The sequence below is a fragment of the Lissotriton helveticus genome, chromosome 6 (genome assembly GCF_964261635.1).
Source record: "Lissotriton helveticus chromosome 6, aLisHel1.1, whole genome shotgun sequence".
Classification (NCBI taxonomy): domain Eukaryota; kingdom Metazoa; phylum Chordata; class Amphibia; order Caudata; family Salamandridae; genus Lissotriton; species Lissotriton helveticus.
The window spans coordinates 1,330,851,512-1,330,870,127 of record NC_136067.1 but is presented as its reverse complement, the minus strand read 5'-3'; the positions used below and the strand labels follow the sequence as shown (position 1 = coordinate 1,330,870,127).

At 49.9% G+C, this 18,616-nt stretch overlaps 1 protein-coding gene across 7 annotated transcripts in view; it reads right to left on the bottom strand.

Annotated features, from left to right (window-relative positions):
- The window catches only part of MAP4K3 (mitogen-activated protein kinase kinase kinase kinase 3), a 1,422,157-nt gene that overhangs the window by 691,663 nt on the left and 711,878 nt on the right, over positions 1-18,616 (bottom strand). For all 7 annotated transcript variants that reach the window (XM_078649063.1, XM_078649064.1, XM_078649058.1 and 4 more), the window contains one exon: positions 13,217-13,301. In XM_078649063.1, coding sequence (XP_078505189.1) covers positions 13,217-13,301 — 85 coding nt within the window. The remainder of the gene's footprint in view (positions 1-13,216; positions 13,302-18,616) is intronic.

The window sequence follows — 18,616 nt, the reverse complement described above, 5'->3', positions numbered from 1 at the left end:
GAGGTAATACATCGTTGTCGTGTTGTCCGTCTGAACAAGCAGAGAGTTGGTCTGAAAGGACGGATGAAAGGCCTTCAGTGCCAAGTGAACAGCTCTCAGTTCCAGGAAATTGATGTGGTACGTGGACTCCGTCGGGGACCACGTCCCTTGAATTTGCAGGTCTCCGGAATGCGCCCCCCAACCTTGGAGAGACGCATCCGTCACGATGGTCTGTGTGGGAATGTCCTTGTGGAAGGGAACGCCTCTGAGGAGATTCTCCTTCGAGCACCACCACTTCAGAGACTGAAGAGCATGTAGAGACAGTCGTATCCTGTCGTCCCAAGAACCTCTCCTCTGGTCCCACTGATCCTCCAAGCACTCCTGCAGAGGTCTCATCTGTAGCCGTGCGTGTGGAGTGAGAAAGATGCAAGAGGCCATCGATCCCAGTAGAGAAGACACCGTCCTCACAGTCGTAGACGGAGTTTTCATGAGAGCCTGAGCCTTCCGAACGAGTGATAAACGTCGCTCTTCCGAAGGAGACACGCTTGCTGACAGCGTATCGATGGAGGCCCCCAAGTACTGGATGCACTGTACCGGAATCGGGACTGACTTGGACATGTTGGTGTGCAACCCCAGCTTGTTCAAGAGAACGCACGTCTTCTGGAAGTGTGCTTGAGCTTCCGAGAAGGAGGAGGCTTTGATCAACCAATCGTCCAGGTACGGGTAGACAAACACCTTGTTCTTCCTCAGGTGCGCCGCTACCACTGCCATACATTTTGAGAATGTCCTGGGTGCAGACTTCAGTCCGAAGGGTAGCACCGTGTATTGATAATGATTGGTGCCGACTTGAAAGCGCAGAAATTTCCTGTGTTTGCATGCAATGGGCACGTGGAAGTATGCGTCCTGTAGATCTATGGCACACATCCAATCTCCTTGTTGCAGCTGAGGGTAGATCTGATGCAACGACAGCATGCGAAACTTTTCTCTGCGAATCCACTTGTTTGCCTGTCGCAAATCCAGAATGGGCCTGAACTCGTTTTTGTCCTTCTTGCGGACCAGAAAGAACCGAGAGTAAAGACCTCTTCCTCTTTGAGACAGAGGTACGTCTTCGATCGCCCTTTTCCTTAGCAGAATGTCCGCCTCCGCCTGAAGCTCGCGCAGTTGATACTGCGAGCTGACGGGAGGAATCGATGGAGGAGGGCTGGTGAAACGTAGACTGTATCCATTGCAAACAATATTCAGCACCCACTTGTCCTGAGTAATTTTTCTCCACTCTGCCAGAAAAAATTGAACGCTTCCCCCCACCGGAGCGGGTAACGGACGAGGGGGAAGTAACAGCTCAGGGACGGGACCCGGCCGGGCCCTTGGTCGCGGTAGAGGACTGTTGACGACCTCTACCACCCTGTCGCTTCTGGAAGGGCCGCCTGTACTGCTGCTGCTGCTGCTGCTGTTGATGTTGTCCAGCAGACTGCCCCCTTCCACGACCCTGCGACCCAAACCGACGTTGGTACTGTCGGAAGGGTTTCTTTTCCTTGGGCTTCTCCAAGCCCACTGCCGTCAGGGTCTCCGCTTCGGCCTTCATCCTGGCCATCTCATCATCCGCGTGTTTCCCGAAGAGGGTATCTCCGGAAAACGGGAGATTCGCCACGCGTTGCTGTGCTTCCGGTTTCAAGGACGTCAACCTGAGCCAAGCGTGGCGTCTCTGGTGAATCCCGTGGCAATATCCGTGCGCGGACAGCAATGATATGTCCGCTGCGGCGCCGATGGCCTGATTAGAGACCAGCATCCCCTCCTTGACGATCTCCACAAAGTCCTCCTTGCGGTCTCGAGGGACAAGGTCTGCGAACTGCTCCATCGAGTCCCACAGGGACCGGTCGTAACGTCCCAGCAAAGCCGAGTCACTGGCAGCCTTCATGGACGAGGCGGATGTCCCACACGCCTTGCGACCAGCAGAATCGATCCAACGGCTCTCCTTGTCCGGAGGCACCGTGGACGCAGGGGAGGTGGCATGAAGCTTCCGTGCAGCAGTCACGATGACCGAATCCGGTACCGGGTCCTTCCTCAAGAAGGCTGGGTCTGAGTCCGGAGCCCTGTACTTTTTTAGGATCCTGGAAGGTACAGACTTCACCGTTGCCGGCGTCAGGAATAGCTGTTCGGCGGGCTCAAGGAGCCCCGGCACCAGAGGTAACAGGGGGCGAGACAAGTGCCTTTTGTGTAATGTCTCAAATATCACCGAGGTAGAAGCCGTAGGTGCTTCAACCTCAATGCCCAACTTCGCCGCTCCACGCAGGAGAACCTCCTGAAATGTGCTTATATCGTCTATCGGAGACACCCTAGTCTCCGGCGAATCGGACAGCGTGGGCGAGTAGGAACGGGTCCCAGATGGAGAACGTGACCTGGACCGACGTCTCTTGTGATGACGCCTGGATCGTGAGGAAGATCCACGGCCACTCCTTGATCTGTCCCGTCTCCCCGAGCGAGACCTCGACCTCTTGGGCCTCGGACGCTCCTTCGGCCTCCCAGGGTCAGGAGTCCTAGGCTTCTTAGGAGTCTTCTTCGGAGGCGTCGGAAACTTAGGCATCGACACCGCCCTCGGTTGGACCGGGGGTGGAGGAGCAACCGGACGCGGGTTCTGCGGAGCCGGCTTCGGAGGTGGGGTAGGGGCCTTCGGAGGCGGGCCCTTCGGCACAGCAGGCCGCGAAGGAGGCGTAGAAGGCTTCATCGGAGTATCCACCCCGGAATGCGCCGTTCCCGGCGAGCCACCATCTCTTCCGGAGCGTGGGGAGCCCCCCACAGTCCTGGGCCTGTCCTTAGGACCTCCAGACGTTGAAGACCGGTGTCCAGACGACGATCGATGTCCCCTCGACGTCGAACGGTCCTTCGGCGTCGACCGAATCACACTTCTCGACGTCGAACCGTGTCTCCGTCTCGACGTCGACCCCGACCAGATCGACGAGCCACGGAACCTCGACGACGGGCGATGGTGCCTCGACGGCGACCTCGACCTCTTCGCCGGCCTCGACGTCGACTTCTTGGATCGCTTCGACGTCGACCCTTTGGACCTTCTCGACGTCGACCTCTCTGACCTTCTCGACGTCGATCTCCTTGACCGTCTCGACGTCGGTCTTTTGGAATGCTTCGACGTCGACCTCTTCGGCGCCGGAGACGCCTTCCGTCTCGACGGCGACCTCGACGACGAGGATCCCCTCGACGACGATGTCCTCGACGGCGAACGGCGGTGTCGCCTCGACGGCGAGCGCCGACGCCGGTCCCTCCGACGTCGACCACTCGACGCCGACAGCGACGACGAGGATATCGACACCGGCTTCGACGGCGGCCGGAACACGTTCCTCGACGTTGACGGGCGACGTTTTCTCGACCCAGAGCCCTGGGGAGACCTGGAACTGGCCGTTGACCGTCCCCTCGACGTCGTGGTCAGCGCAACTGACCCAGACGGAGACCTTGGGCGAGGGCTGGTCTTCCTGCCCCTGGGGAGCCCCCCAGAGGCCTCAGCATGGGTAGAAGGAGCCCCTCCTGACCCACCTCGTGCCTTCAACTTTCTCTCCTCAAGTCCCTGAAGCCTGATCTTCTTCCTCTCCTTCAGGGTCCTTCCAGAGAAGCTTCTGCAGATCACACACTCCTCAGGAATGTGGGAAGAGGGAAGGCAGAGAATACAGACCTCATGGGAGTCTGACCTGGCCTTCTTTCTTGAGCACTCAGGGCATTTGTCGAATAATGCAGGCATTATGGACAAAAAAGAGTGCAGAAACACAGAAAGAAAGTCACCAAAGTACTTTAAAAGTACCAAAAATCGAATTCAGTGTAAAACACTAACAAAAACCCTTGAAAAGGGAGAGCTCAATGCTCCAGGGTCCTGCTTGCAGGAGCCGGAAAAAAGAACTGAGGCTAAGTTGGACCTGCTATGCATTCTGGGATACTGAGAGAAGGTTCTGGAAGGTTCCTTAAAGGCACAGTATCCTAATTAAGCCACATAATGGCAGCCTATGGGGCTTGTCTGTCCAGGTTCTTCTCTCTATCATTCCTGAGGGATTTTGCTGTTAAGCAAGGGAAATCTGTACAGGCTTTGCTGTTTTGTGGATTTTATGGTGGAATTTCTAGTTGAAGTACTGGACAGTGTAGCCTTTTTGGCTGCATTATCTGTCTTTAAATTCTCTCTTAAGTGTCTATGCATTTTCTGCATTTTTTGACACTGTAAGAGATTATTTTTGATTGCTCCGGGGTCCACGCACATGGGCGGGACTATTCACTAGATTATGACTATACACAGAGATCCCCTACTACAGAACAGGAGGTTTGTCAAGGGGTATGGCAACATTGTTGCACCCTTGACTGAGCTGACTTCCAAGAAGCAGCCAAAGATTGTGAACTGGACTGACACCTGTCAGAAAGCTTTTGATACCCTCAAGACTGCCATGTGTACAGCGCCCGTACTCCAGGCACCCAACTTTGCTAAGGAATTTAAATGTCCAGACAGACGCTTCAGAGCATGGTGTGGGGACCGTTCTGTCACAGAGAAACGAGGAGGGACTCGACCAATGGGTAGCCTTCATCAGTAGGAGGTTACTTCCACGTGAACAGAGGTGAAGATCAATTGAACGTGAGGCATTTGCTGTGGTCTGGGCACTGAAGAAGTTGAGACCATACCTGTTTGGGACTTACTTCCAGGTTCAGACAGACCACAGGCCCCTCAGATGGCTGATGCAGATGAGGGGTGAGAATCTCAAGTTGTTGAAGTGGTCCATTTTCCTACAGGGTATGGACTTCACGGTGGAACACCGCCCTGGTACAGAGCACGCCAATGTTGATGGTCTGTCCAGATTTTTCCGACTTAGTGATGAGAACTCCCAAGGGGGTGAGTAGTTCTCCCCACATTTCAGCTGGAGGGGACACGTGTTAGACCTGGCACCATTGGCGTGGGTCTCCCTTCCATTTTTCGCTTTTATCTCCTCTGTTTTTGCTGGTGTTAGATGCTCTGGGCACTGTGCCACTATTATTCAGTGCCACAGTGCGAATGCTCCCTGTGTAAATATGTCTATGGGAATTGGTATGTCCGTGATTGGCTCATTTGGTTTGCCCGTTAGTCTCTAGAAGCGTGGCCTGTGTGTGCCCAGGGCTGGTAAACCAAATACTGCTTGAGGCCTGCAGCGTTGTTTTGCGCCACCTACAGAAGCAGCTGTAAAGCATGTCTCAGACCTGCCACTGCAGAGTCTGCGTGCAGTCCGGAACTGGCATCTTGGCTGTGAAGTGCACACATTTCCCAGCCCCTGAACCTTCCCTTGGCATCATGTAAGTCACCCCTATGGTAGGGTGCAGTGTAACTGTAAGGTAGGACATGCCTTGGTGTATGTAGCACCCCAAATCATTCTCCTCTTCTTGTGAGTTGCAGCCTTCCTGTGCCCCAGATTGCAGTGAGCAGAGTCCAGGAAGTGGTAAGGAGACAGACTAGTGCTGTCTCTTCCCCAAAACAAAAGTTGTTACAAAAATGATTTTCCCTTTCTGTGATTACTGTCTTTGCCTGTGGTTGTTCCAGTTTAAAATTGTAGTTTTAACCTGCCTGTGATTGCATATTTTATCGCCTGATTTGTGTTTTAAACTTGTGGTTTTCCCTGCCCAGGATTGCTTCCGTTTAACGTGTTGAATTGTGGGCTTTGCAGTCCAAACTCTAGTTTATCCCTCTCATTCCTGTTGACAATTCAGTTTTCCCTCCAAATTTCTCCTCTGCTCTGTGCTAAGACCTGTATGTTAAAACAGTGCACCCCCAGCCACTATTTTGTGTTCACAAGCCAGTGAAAGCAGCGCCCCTGCCTCCCCCCCCCCCCCCCCCCCAGCAGCAGCGATATTGTACATAAGAGGGTGCTTCTGTGAGTAGTTTAAACAGTGTTTACTAGGGGCTGTGCACTTCGTTTTTTGGCCAGGAGAGGGAGTAAAGTTTTTTTCAAACAGTATTGTTAGATTTCAAGTTAGTGAGGCCTTTACCTGTAAGGTGTGAGGTCGAGCTCCTCAACCACCAGGTCCATTTTGTTATCTTCACTAATAGCTGGGTTCTGTTGAGACATTTTAACCTAACAGTTCTAACCCTCTACCCTGACTATAGTGACTTTTATTTTTCTAAAATTCTAATGGGACTTAAGCAAGGCCCTACAAGACTTTTAGTTTTTGGGAAAAACCAATTTCAGAATTTTAAAGGAAATTTATGAGTTCTGTTGTGTGATCAGATGGTAACCAAGTAGTCCAACAAATGCAAGTTTGTATCCCACCGATGCCACCAATGTGAGATATTAGCTCTATATATACTGGACCAGAATAAGGTACAGTGTGTATAGAGTCCACAAACCCCAGAGGGATAACCGAGGTTAAAGCCAGGTATGACCTTACTCTCTTAAGTGGTAGCTTGGTCGAGCAGTAAGGCAGTACCAGAGGACACTGTAAAGCGTTTGTTGTACACACTCAGTCAGCAAAAGGTTTCACACACTCAAAGACTGAACTCCAGGCCGATTGTTTTTATATCACAGATATAGTTGTTTTATTTTAGAACCAACAGGTATCAGAATATACTTTTCTCGATATGAGTACTCCCATGTAATTACTTTGCAAAGAGGCAATAAACTTTGTAAACACAATAGGTACAATGGTTGCAGTAGGCAACACAATTCTAAACACAATTTAACGTTGAGCTCAATGGGTTTTTCTACATAAATGCAGCTGATTACTTTACAGATTACTTTTGTAACTTCAGGACTGAATCCTAGGTTCAGACCTGGGGTCTACGTTGAAAACAGTTTAGTAAAAACGTTTTAGTTATTGCAATGATTTTTAAAGAATATAAAGGTATTTTAAAAGTTAACACTTTAGAAACTTTTCAGTGAAAAATTAGCAATGTTATCCAATGGAAGGAAATTCAAAGCACAGGTAAAGTAGGTTCTCGTTCCTTTTGTAATCCAGTACTGGACTCCTAGGTTCAGCACTGGGGTCTCTACCTAAGACAGGTAAGTAATTACGTTTTGGTAGTTGGTACGATTTTTAAGGCATATTTGTAATTTTCAAAAGTAGACAGAATAAATTTTTCAGAAAAACAGTCAATGGTTTCCTATAGAAGAAATTTAGATTACTAGCAAACATGGTTGTGATTACTTTTGTGGTTCAGTACTGGGCTACAAGGTACAGTACTGGCTTCTCTCCTGATTACAGCTGATTTTAGATGAATATTCTAAAGTTTCAAAACTTCACACTTAGAAGATTTTTCGAGTCAAACCAGTCAATGTTATCGTATGGCAGGAAAGTGAGTCATCGGTTTTCAGGTGAAGTTAAGGTTCTGGGCATAGACTCAGGGGTCTCCCAGGGTCAGGTAGGTACAGTTGGTTCACCCTCAGTGGCACAGGGCCGGCCGGGTGCAGAGGTAGTTAGGCCCAATGTTTTCCAATGAGAGGCAGGGGGGCCTTCGGTTGGTGGCTGCTGGGGGTGAATGTTTAGCCATTGTGCAACATTTCGCCCATCATATTCTGTGTTTTACTGTTCACCCTATGTGGGAAGGGGATGCCCAGACGTGGGTCCCGTGCTCACTATGCCACTGGAGTCAAGCTATCCTGGCTGAAGACGGCTGATAGCCAGTTCGGTCTGGACCGTTCCCATGAGGCACAGGGTCAAGACTGATTTGCATATGGCCATGTCTGAACTAGGGTGGCTTGGTGAGCAAAATAACGATGGATTAAACCCAGATCTGTGACTGGGGGTGAATGTTTAGCCATTGTGCAACATTCTGTCCATCATCTTGGGTGTTTTGGTATTTAGCATCAAAGCACCGTCTTACTCGCGAATATTGGATCGTGCTATTTTGAATTAGTCTGCATCTTAGAACAAATACGTATTCACCCAGCCAGTTTGAGGCTGGGACGGAAGTATACCCAGCCAGAAGGCATTCTATAGCAAGTTGAAGATCGAAAACCTTGAGGAAGTCGCGGGTTTCTTGTCCCGAACGACGAAACACGTATTGGCTGGATTCTAAGCAAGATACTAACATTAAAGCATCTTATATATTATTGTGATCATCTTGAATCTTACATTTTTTTTCTTGTGATAATCTGTACATTGGTGTGATAGGGTTTTGCATAAAGTTTAGGGATCTGCTGATCCGGTTTTGGGGAAGTTGGATGATTGCCCCCTCCCTAGGCACCCAATAACGAAATAGTACCAAACAACATAATATTACCGTAATCTGTGAGCGCAAATACTATCCAGGGTATAATCATCCCAACTTTTTTCTTACTAAATTTAGGGGCGTTACAGGTAGGGCAAGGGCAGGGACCAAAGGGTCACCCCCTAGCCTGTTCCTCTCCTGTGGGAGGGGGGCAGGAGCCTAGCTGTGATTGGCAGGGCATCCCATCTTAAAGATGACGGGAGCCCGGGGTCGTGCATCACCTCGCCTCTCCCACCTGAGGGGGGAGTTGGCACAGGCTGGCACCCCCTCCCTTTCTGACGTAGGTTTTCCCACCAGTCTTCCCGCCAGAGTGGGGGGCAGAACTGGTGGGGCCAGTTGCTGAGTACATCAAGTGGTCTGGAGAAGCTCACAAAGGCGGAATGCCTTTGAAGCTTCCCCTGCCCATCCTCGTCCCAGGATGTGGATTGTTGCAGGCCCAGGAGAGCGGGCAGCTCTCCACCCAGTTGTCCAGCAACATGTCTGCTGTGTTGCAGCCTAGTCAGCCTCTCAGACAAGACGTGGATTGTAGGTTAGATTTCAGGGGGCATCTCTAATATGCCCTCTGTAGTGCGTTTTACATTAATACATTTGATATCTAACTTGCCAGTGTTCAGTGTAGCCATTATGGTGTTGTGGAGTTCGTAATGACAACCTCTCAGCACCATATACTTTTAATGGCATCACTGCACTTACAGTGCCCAGGAATGGCCCTGGGTACTGTAGGGGCACAGGGCTCATGCACCTGTGCCCACACCACTGGCATAGGGTACCCAGCTAGAGGGGCGGCTGATGTATGCCAGGGCAGTGTGTTTGTGGGCATGGCACACAGGGATGTGTGCCATGTCGACTCTTTGCTTAGTTCTGCACCTAGACACTCAGCCTGCAAAGGCAGTGTGTGGGTGTCAAGGTACAGGGCCCCTGAGGGTGGCACAATTAGTGCTGTAGCCCTTAGGGGACTTCTCTTGTCACAATGCCCAGGGTACCTAGGGTACCATTTATTAGGGGCTGACATGTGGCCAGAGATGCCAATTGGGTTGAGGCGTTAGTATAGTTTTTAGGGAAGGAACACAGGCCCTGGGTACCTGATTGTCAGGGACCCAGGGCACACCAAGGAAAAGTGCATCAGGTATCAGGCAAAAAAGTGGGGGGGTACTGCAACAGAAACTCACTTTCTCAGAATTGGTAGTTGGGAGTAGGGTGGGACTAGGGCTAGGGTTAGACCTTTAATTGGAAGTAGCGATTAGGGCTTCTGGTGTGATTGGTTGCTGGACTAGTTGTGGTACTAAGAGCAGGGTTAGGCTTTCTATTGGAAGTAGGGACTAGGGCTTCCTGTACCATTGGTTACTTGAGTTGGGATTACTGGTAGGGCAAGGGCCTCTATTGGACGTAGAGATCAGGTTTATTGAACTGATTGGGTGCTTGGACTATGGCTAAGATTGGCTGTAAGGTCCTGGTCTCCTATTGGTTCTAGATTTTAGGGCTAGTGTTGTGATTGGATAGTGTTAGGGCTAGGGTTCCCATTGGCTGAAGGGGTCACCTGTTTACTAGGGCTATAAAAGGCCAGGGTTAGGGCGGAGAGGACAAGGGCTGCTGCCTGTTTGAGCCTGTTAAGGGCAGAGAGGACAAGGGCTGCTGCCTGTTTGAGCCTGTTAAGGGCAGAGAGGACAAGGGCTGCTGCATGTGTGAGCCTGTTCAAGACTGGCCAGGGCCAGAAATGCTTCCCATTTTCCCATTTAGCAATACCCAGCCCACACCATCCACATCCACAAACTTAAGGCACTTATGGATCTATATATTTATCACTTTCTTCTAATTTAGCATTTCCAATGCACTACACTGTTTCTCAGCCTATACATCTACCAATATATCCTCTACATCCACGTTCATTTATCCCAACCCCCACACCACTACTATGACCCCCAAAATAACCCTTTCTTGACTCTCTCCTACTCTACCCCTCCTTGTAACATCTGACACCTCTTCCTACTGGACCTATAACCAAAATAAACCTTTCTAAACTCTTCCCTCTGATTCCCCCACTCCAAAACTCATTTTTACTCATCCAAAAGCCTCCTCCTACTGCTAAGACCTAAAAACAAAACAAAAAAATCCTTTACTCTTTTATCCCTCCACTATCATTTTCAATCAAAATTAACAGAGTAACATGCTCACTTCTCAAATTCCATATTCAACTATACTAATTCACCACTAATCCTTTATGGGTTCCGGAGTGGCGTGCTTCAACACCCCATCAGTGGTAACAAGTGCTATATGAATGCAAACCTTTCTTCCCCTTTTATCCCTCCGTTATCCTTCTCACTCCAAATAACTGACTAATATCCACCACTGTGATTACTTTCATATTTCACCATACTAATTCACCACTAATCCTTTATGGGTTCCGGAGTTGCGTGCTTCAACATCCCATCAGGGGTAACAAGCGCTAAATAAATACAAACCGTTTTTCCTCCTCTATCCTTCTGCTATCATTCCAAATCCAAATAACTGACTAACCTATCCACCACCTAAAAGGTACTTGCATGTTTCACTATACTAATTCAACACTAATCCTCTATGGGTCCGGGAGTAGCGTGCTACTAGCCGAAAAAGTTCTTCGACACCTCGTCTGGGGTAGTAAGCGCTATATAAATGCAATTACAATACAATACAATGTCCTGGTAGTGAATTACACCCAATTTCGTTTTTCACTACTGTAAGGCTACTTGTTCTCCGTAGGCCAGAATGGGCAGTTTGACTATTACATTCTATAATCCCAAGGAACATGGTAGAAAAACGAATTTGGTATGCCTGAGCTCAGAAGATTAAAATACATCTTTTAGTAATGTTTACTTTTATATTCTGTGTTTGAAAATACCACTTTTAGAAAGTAGGTATTTTCTTGCCTAAGCCTTCCAGTGTGCTCTGCTGTTATGTGTATCGGCTGTCTGGTTTTGGAGGGACAGGGCAGGCTGAGTCAGACCTGGGTTGAATAGAGAGATCTGCATTTGGAGTATGGGGAGGGGTAGCTCCATGACCTGAATAGGGCTTTGCCTGGCAAGGTGAATGCTGGCTCCACCTTCTACTGTGCGTCTGACGGCAGAGCCCCTCTCTCTGAAAGGAAGGATGCAGCCTGGTAAACAAAGTGCTCCAGGACTGAGCAGAACTGGTTCTGGCTGGGCTCAGTAACTTTTGACTCTTTAGAACAAAGACTTTTGGGGTATAAATACCTGTGCCCAAACCCCTACAATTCATATTGCTCCTGGATGTCACAGCGACCCTCTGTCCGTGTAACTAAGGAATCTGCAGGGGTTGGACTGCCCTTGTGCTTGTGTGCTGTTTCTTGGGTTGGCCTGCAGTGGTTACCAGTGGACTTGGAAGAAGAGGGGAAAGGACTTTGGAGAACACTTTCACAGATGTTGCAAAGCAATCACCCAAGGGCTAGAAGCGAGCTCGCCTCCTGTTGAAGTCTCAGGCCCATCAGACTTCGCCCACAGCCTCCTGATTCCTCCCAGCGAGAATTTCTATCTGCAGGTGAGGCTCCTGTGAGTTCCAGGACCTCTAGTTCTACTACAGAGAAAAGAGTGCTGAAATCGTCACTAACGCACGCTTGCGAGCCGCGGCAGCCGATAGCGCAGTTTTGGGATTCGCGCTGCTGCGGCCGAGTGCTGGCAACATTGAGATCATCGCTAATGCACGCTTGTGGGACGCTGCAGCTGAGAGCGCCACCAAGGATCATTGCGCTGCTGCCGTTGAGTGCTCGCAACATCAGTTCCATCGCATCGCACCAGGATCATCGCTCCCCAGCGGAGCGCCATTTCGTCGCCTCGCAACCTACTCGCACACTCAACAAGATCGTCACCTCGTCTCCTCCCTCTCGGCACGGATTTATCGCATCAACGTCCTAGCGTGAAGTTGTCGCCTCGTCTCCGCACGCATCAGCAGATCGGCGCATCGTCTCCTTCCTCGCGACAAGGACTCCTTCCTGCATCACCGGCCTCGCGTGCAGAAAATCATTGCTACCGCTTCAGTGCGACGTTAAGTTTGTTTTGCTCGGAAATCTAGGTACTTTGTAAACGAAAGGGTCGCAGAGGCCACTGCTTTAAACTGAACTCCTGCTTGCACACCTTGAAGTATTTCTGCAGCATTTCAAGAATAATCCTTTTTTACAGTATTGTGGCTTTTTACAGTTGTTGGTCTTGTGTTAAGTCTATATATAAAGATATTTATTTTTTATAACTACTTGTGTGGTGTCCCTTGTAGTGTTCTTCACTGTGCTACTGTGTATGGTCATAAATTCTTCACACACTGCCTCTGCGATAAGCCCAGCTGCTCGTGCTACGTTACCACAGGGTTGAGTAGGGGTTATCAAAGGGTGTAGCCCCCTTACTCTGACTTAGGAAGAATGGTACCTAATTAGACAGTGGCCAGCCATTGCCAACTAGAGACCCCCATTTCTAACAGGTTCGAAGTGTTATTGTTTCAAAAATTGATGAATATTAGATTTTTGTGAAAAAAGGGTTTCGGGTAGCACCTATGCTTTCTAGCATCTGTTTCAGAGAGGATGTGAACACGATTTTTTGAGAAGAGTCAAATGATTATGATTCACCTACCTCCGGAACATTCTGCATTGTACAGCCAGGTGTTCTGTTTATAAAGTAGTATATGTCAGATGATATCCTTGTATGGGAGATATGATGACAAAAAAACAGTGCTATGGCATATTAGAGTGATTTTAAAAAAAGGCATTAAAAGAAGGATAAATAAGAAAGCAAAAAACACAACCTGGCTTCTCATTGTAGTCTGACAATGAACACCCATTACTAGAAAAGACAAATGTCACCTTACAAATCCAAAATTAACTCAATATATTTGCTATTAAAATTCATAAAACACTAATATCAAATACCCATTAGATGAAGTGTCACACAATGAGCAGAATGCTACAGATTCCAACAAATCAAGAGAAAAGTGTATTTATAACAATAAAAAAAATACACACAGTTTAGAACAATTGTACAGTACCTCTAGTGTCTGGATTGATCCAGGACGTTGCACAGTGAATCTTTAAAGGACATCCGTTGAACACCTTTGAAAAGCAAGCACCCATCTGAAAATAAACACAAGAATGATTAGGAACGATAAGCAAAACTTTCAGGATGTTCATTATCATTTGTATTATCACTATACTTATTATGGTAACTATAAACCATAGTGTAAAACTTACGAAAAACATACCAATTTAACTACACTTCACAGTTGATGCAGATAGGCAGAAACAAAATTAACTCCATGTGATCTTGAATATCACAAAATTACAACATAATGTTTATGCAACATGAAAATAAATAGAATTTCTAACACAAATTTGTTAGGTGATCACATTGATTAATACAAACTGAAAGCTTGCAACGTCAGTTCTTTAAATGGGTTCAACGTATTCTGTTCATTGAACAATTCCCAACATTTTCTCAGTGCAAATTTCCACTGGCAAAGAAACCCTGTTCGTTCTCAGGTTTGGGTACAGAGTTAAAATATGAGCAAACTATTCTGTATTCATAAAACAAGATAGGTGCATAAGGTACAAACTTATCTATGATGTGTGAACCTACATTTCATTAAGCAGTATCTTCTTTAATGTTAGTTTAGTGAACGATTAAATACTCCTGGGGCCCTGATGTTTTAAGATTCACATTAAGAAATAGAAAATTGAAGCAAATAACGATTTGCAATTGGCGTTTCCTTAATAGGAATCTACTAAAATGCATTTGGTAGAAATGGGCGCAATTGCACGCCAACTTCTACAGAATACATTGGTATTTTGTGAATAAATCTATGTATTAATAGGTTGGTTCACAAAATACTGATTCGTAGTGGGTCGCAATTCGACATAGCTCATTAATATGAATCAGGTAGGCCGCATATTGAGACCCTCTACGATTGGTTAAAGTCAACGACATAGTGGCATGCTGAGTCAGCAGACCACCACGTCTGTGAAGTACGAGTTAGTTACTTCAGTAACGATGTACCTGTTAGAGACGATTCTAGCTGCAGATCCCTTGACGTAGAATTATCCCCAGGTATGAGACTGGATCCGGAAAACTTTTCTGCCACAACATCACTGCGCGCCGGGGGGGACGGCACCACGTGACTCCGCCCTGACATCATCCGCGTACGTGATGTCAGCAAAGATACATAAGTCCCAACCCGGCGCGCCTACAACAGTTTTCTTCGGAGAACTTTTCCGCGCCACAACGTGGAGCCATCACAAACAAAAACTGTGAGAGTACTGGAACAGTGTGCAAAAAAAACAGCTAAACCGAAAGGGAAGAAACGAATGGTGAGGAACAGCACCACCCAGAACAGTGCCAGGCACTATTACACCAAAAGACATGGAAAGAAAAGGACAGAGCACAGCTACTGTAAGCAAGCGTGCAAACAACACAACAGTAACCACCCCTCCGTGGGCAGAAACATGGGAAAATGTGCACAGCAGACGAGGAAGTCTGCAACCCCTTTACCCAGAACAGAGAAGGGTACCAAGGTCAGAAAGGAAGAGGAACGACAATTTATCCCCAGACAACCCAAGAAAGGAGAGACAGCTTCTGAAAAGAACTAAGGGTCGAGACCCCGCCAAGGGACCTCAACCCCAAGGGCTACAAAAATCAGAAGTGCAAGCCACGAAAGGAAGAAGGCACGATCAACCTCCCACTGCAGACTAGGGTGTAAAGTCGCAGAAGCACTCATGACACCATCAACCTATCAACAGAAATGAAGGAATGGAGCAAACCACAAGACTAGCATCCCCCTAGGGAGAGAGAGTAGAAAAGGCACTCGCAGAGGACAACCAACCGGAGGTAGACGAGTGCTGAAGACCAAGGAAGAGTCCTCGCAGAATGGGGAGGAAGGGCGGGTCGTGAAGGAATCTGCGGCTAGAATCGTCTCTACCAGATACATCGTTACCGAAGGTAAGTAACTCGTACATCGAGTAGAGACTACTAGCCGCAGATTCCTTAACGAAGAATAGATACCCTAGCCATACCCAAAGGGAAGGAGGGTCTGCGAGAGGACCTCATCAGCCTGGACTCGACACAAGGCCTCAACAGGGGATGAGTCAAACGGACAGGGAGAATAGCCCTGTCCCCCCAGGCAAAAGAGAACCTCTTCATCTAGAAGACCACCGGCCCCAGAGGGGATGCGGGAAGACGACAAAGAGGCGGCCCGCCCCCACCCAGCAGGAGGAAACAAGGACAAGGCGAAAGGAGGCCAGAGCACCCCAAGCCCAGTCATGGTACCAAGGATCTCCACCAGAGGTTCCAGAGGTACAAGCAACGCAGCGGAACACCAAGGAAGAAGGGCTACCCAGAGACTCCAAGGAGAAGAGGTAGAAGGAAGGCAAAGCACACACACCGGGAAACACACCCAGTGAAGAGGGCAGCCGAGCCTACCGCAGCTGGCAGTCAACAGACAAGACAGAACGTCGCCTCATCAATAAGGCAGGCGGGAAAAGAAGGACATAAACTCACAACGCTCCCGCAGAACAAGAAGATGGAACGCCAAGGTCCCCGGCAACAGAACAGAAGGAAAGGCGGATGCAGCCAGCCGCTGATAACGCCATGAAACCAAACCACGGCGGGCTCAAAAAAATGGCAAGGCCAGCAAAAATCCCCAACGACCCCTAAACGGAGACCGCTCTGAACACCGCTGATCCACTAAGAAGTGCTATAAGTTGGAAAATAGGAGGAAAAACAAGTAGGACGGGACAGAGCCATCAACATAAGAAAATATTCCCCCTGGAACACCAGACAGAGGACCAGACCAAACGGCGGACAAGGGCAAAAACACTGCAGCACAACGCCGTAGATGGCCAAGCCACACCCAGGTGAAGAGGGACCGCACCAGCTGAATAAAACACCAGGAAAGGTGAGGATCCCACAAGGGGGAGTCCACACCCTCCCAGTGGAAGCCAGGGCTATACAATAGCCACAAGTACCCCACGTAGGGTAGGACAAGTCCAAAGAAAGTATGTGAACCACTCTTAGGGAAAAAAAGTCCCGCAACGCTGGGAACACAATTATAAACCTGCAACAGAAACCACAGAAGGCTTAAAATCAGCCAAAAGGTACATCTTTGTCACAAAGAGAGGGGTTGAAACAGCAGCCAACTGAAATGAGGGGCCAACCAAAGGACCCGAGGGCACAGCATACCTCACAGAAAGTGTAACAGCCACTCCAAACACCGAATACCAGGAGCAAGTGGGATAACACCGTCCACCAAGCCCTGGAGGATCAACAAAACCGCCTACTGAGGAGGAGGAGAGGGGGGAGGAGGAGGACGGAGCCCCACGAGAAGAAGCTGAATGGCGGAGTCCGCATGCGTGTAAACAGGAGGACCCCGTCAAAGGGTAGGTCAAACAGACACTCCCTAATATTTTCGGGAAAAACAGCATCACAGAGCCAAGCATGGCGTCGGAGAGCCACAGAAGTGGCCATAGCACGGCCGAGAGGATCGGCAACATCCAAAGCTGCACGAAGAATAAACGTGGCTAACTCCCTACCATCCAACACACGGGCCCGCAGATCAGCACGGGCACCCTCATGAGAGCCATGAGAAAGAAGGGACTCCACATAGTCCCACAGGTTGGAAGTATCCCTGGTCAACACACACAAAGTATTAAGCGCCCGCAAGGCAGCACTGGAAGAAGCGAAGACATTACGCACCCATGAATCCAACCATCGAGCATCCCGAGACGGAGGAAACAATACCACAGGCAAACACGGAAAGGCAGACCATAAGAGAATTATGGAGTGACGCCTAAAAAGGAAGGAATAACTCCTGTCCACCAGTTCCCTCCTGGAGAACTTCGAAGAGGTCTTCTGTAGGAAAAGGAGTGACAGGTTCACCCATCCGCAGAATACCAGCAGCTGTGGAATTAGCCCTCACAAAGGCAACACTGGCCTCAGTAGGGCACCGTGGAAGAGAAAGCAATTCCTCCGTGGGCGACGGCTGCAGACTGAGCCGTCCATCCCCAAGTCCAGCAGTAGGAGGAAGGGGACAGCCACGGAATAGTGGGGGAACCACAGAAGAATGGGGTACCTGAGGGGCCCCAGGGGAAGGCGGAGAGGCCGGTGGAAAAGCCAGCCGCGAGCCACGGAAAGAAGGGTTCAAAGATTTAGGCCATGGGGTTGGCGAGGAGCCCTCCCTGGGAGATGCCGGTGAAAAGGCAACAATAAGGCGCCCTGTCTCGGGGGAGGAAGACACCAACAGATGACAGACCTCTGGAGAGGAAGGAACCTCAGGAGACTAATCAAGACCCAGATGTCAGCACAGCTCTGTGGAGTCCGCCGCAGGCGCCTGATCAACGTCGATCGGCGCCGGAGGGCACACGCGGCGCCGGGTCGACCTCTGCCACCATGTGCTCCCCAGAAGAATGGGGCGGGGTCAACTCCGGCACGGCGAAGGAGCAGCACCGAAAAGGCGCCGGCTCGGCCTCAGACGGGGCAGCCGCTCGCGTCGAGGACCGAGAGGGAGTCGGAAAAGCACCCCAGGTCTCAGCCTCCACCCGCGACTCCACCGGAGCCGGGAAGGCAGGCTCCCGGTGCCGAAACAGCGCCGGCTCGGTTTCTGGCGAGGCAACCACCTGCGTAGAGGACCGAGGGGGACTCGAGGACAAGCCCGGAGTCCAGGCAATCTCCTGCGACGCCACAGGGAGCCCGGTAGGGATTTACAGTGAGGAAGGGACGCCAGGTGCTGAAGAGGGGAGCCCCGAAGGACCACACCTCATCGACACAACCCTCCTATGACCTGAAGTGGAAACCTTCGGCGCCGGAGCCGCCAGCGACTCCGCGGCAGTCCCCGCACAAGGCAAGGGAGATGCAGACATCTCAGGAGGTGGAGGAGGGATCAAAGAAGCCTGCAGAGCTGTAGCATATGCTGTAATTTGGGCCCTAGTTGCCCCAACGCCGGGAAACGGCGGATAGGGTGGTGGGGGCGCATGTACCGAGGAGAGTCGGTGCCCACCGCTGAAGGAGGACAGGGCCTCGGAGACAAACTAAAGGACATACCAGCAGGCGAGCCATGCCCCTGGGGCCATGGCGAAGGGCAATGTTGCAGCCGAAACCGGCGGCTCCTTGCTTCCGAGGTAGGAGTCGGACGCTGGGATGACACCGACCTGGACAAGTGCGCCGACAGCAATTTCATTTGGCGCTCCCGCCGCGAGGTTTAAGGTGCTGACAGGCGCCGCAATCTGTCTTGGTGCTCACCCAGGCACCACATGCTGATCGGGTCAGGGTCTGTCGCTGACATGGGACGTGCGCAAGAGGGACACGTCTTGAAGTCCGAAGGCATTCGCACACTGTTCCACTAACACCAAGGCCAGGACACAATCCAGATCCGCGTTGTGCGCGGAAAAGAGAGAAAACTGAC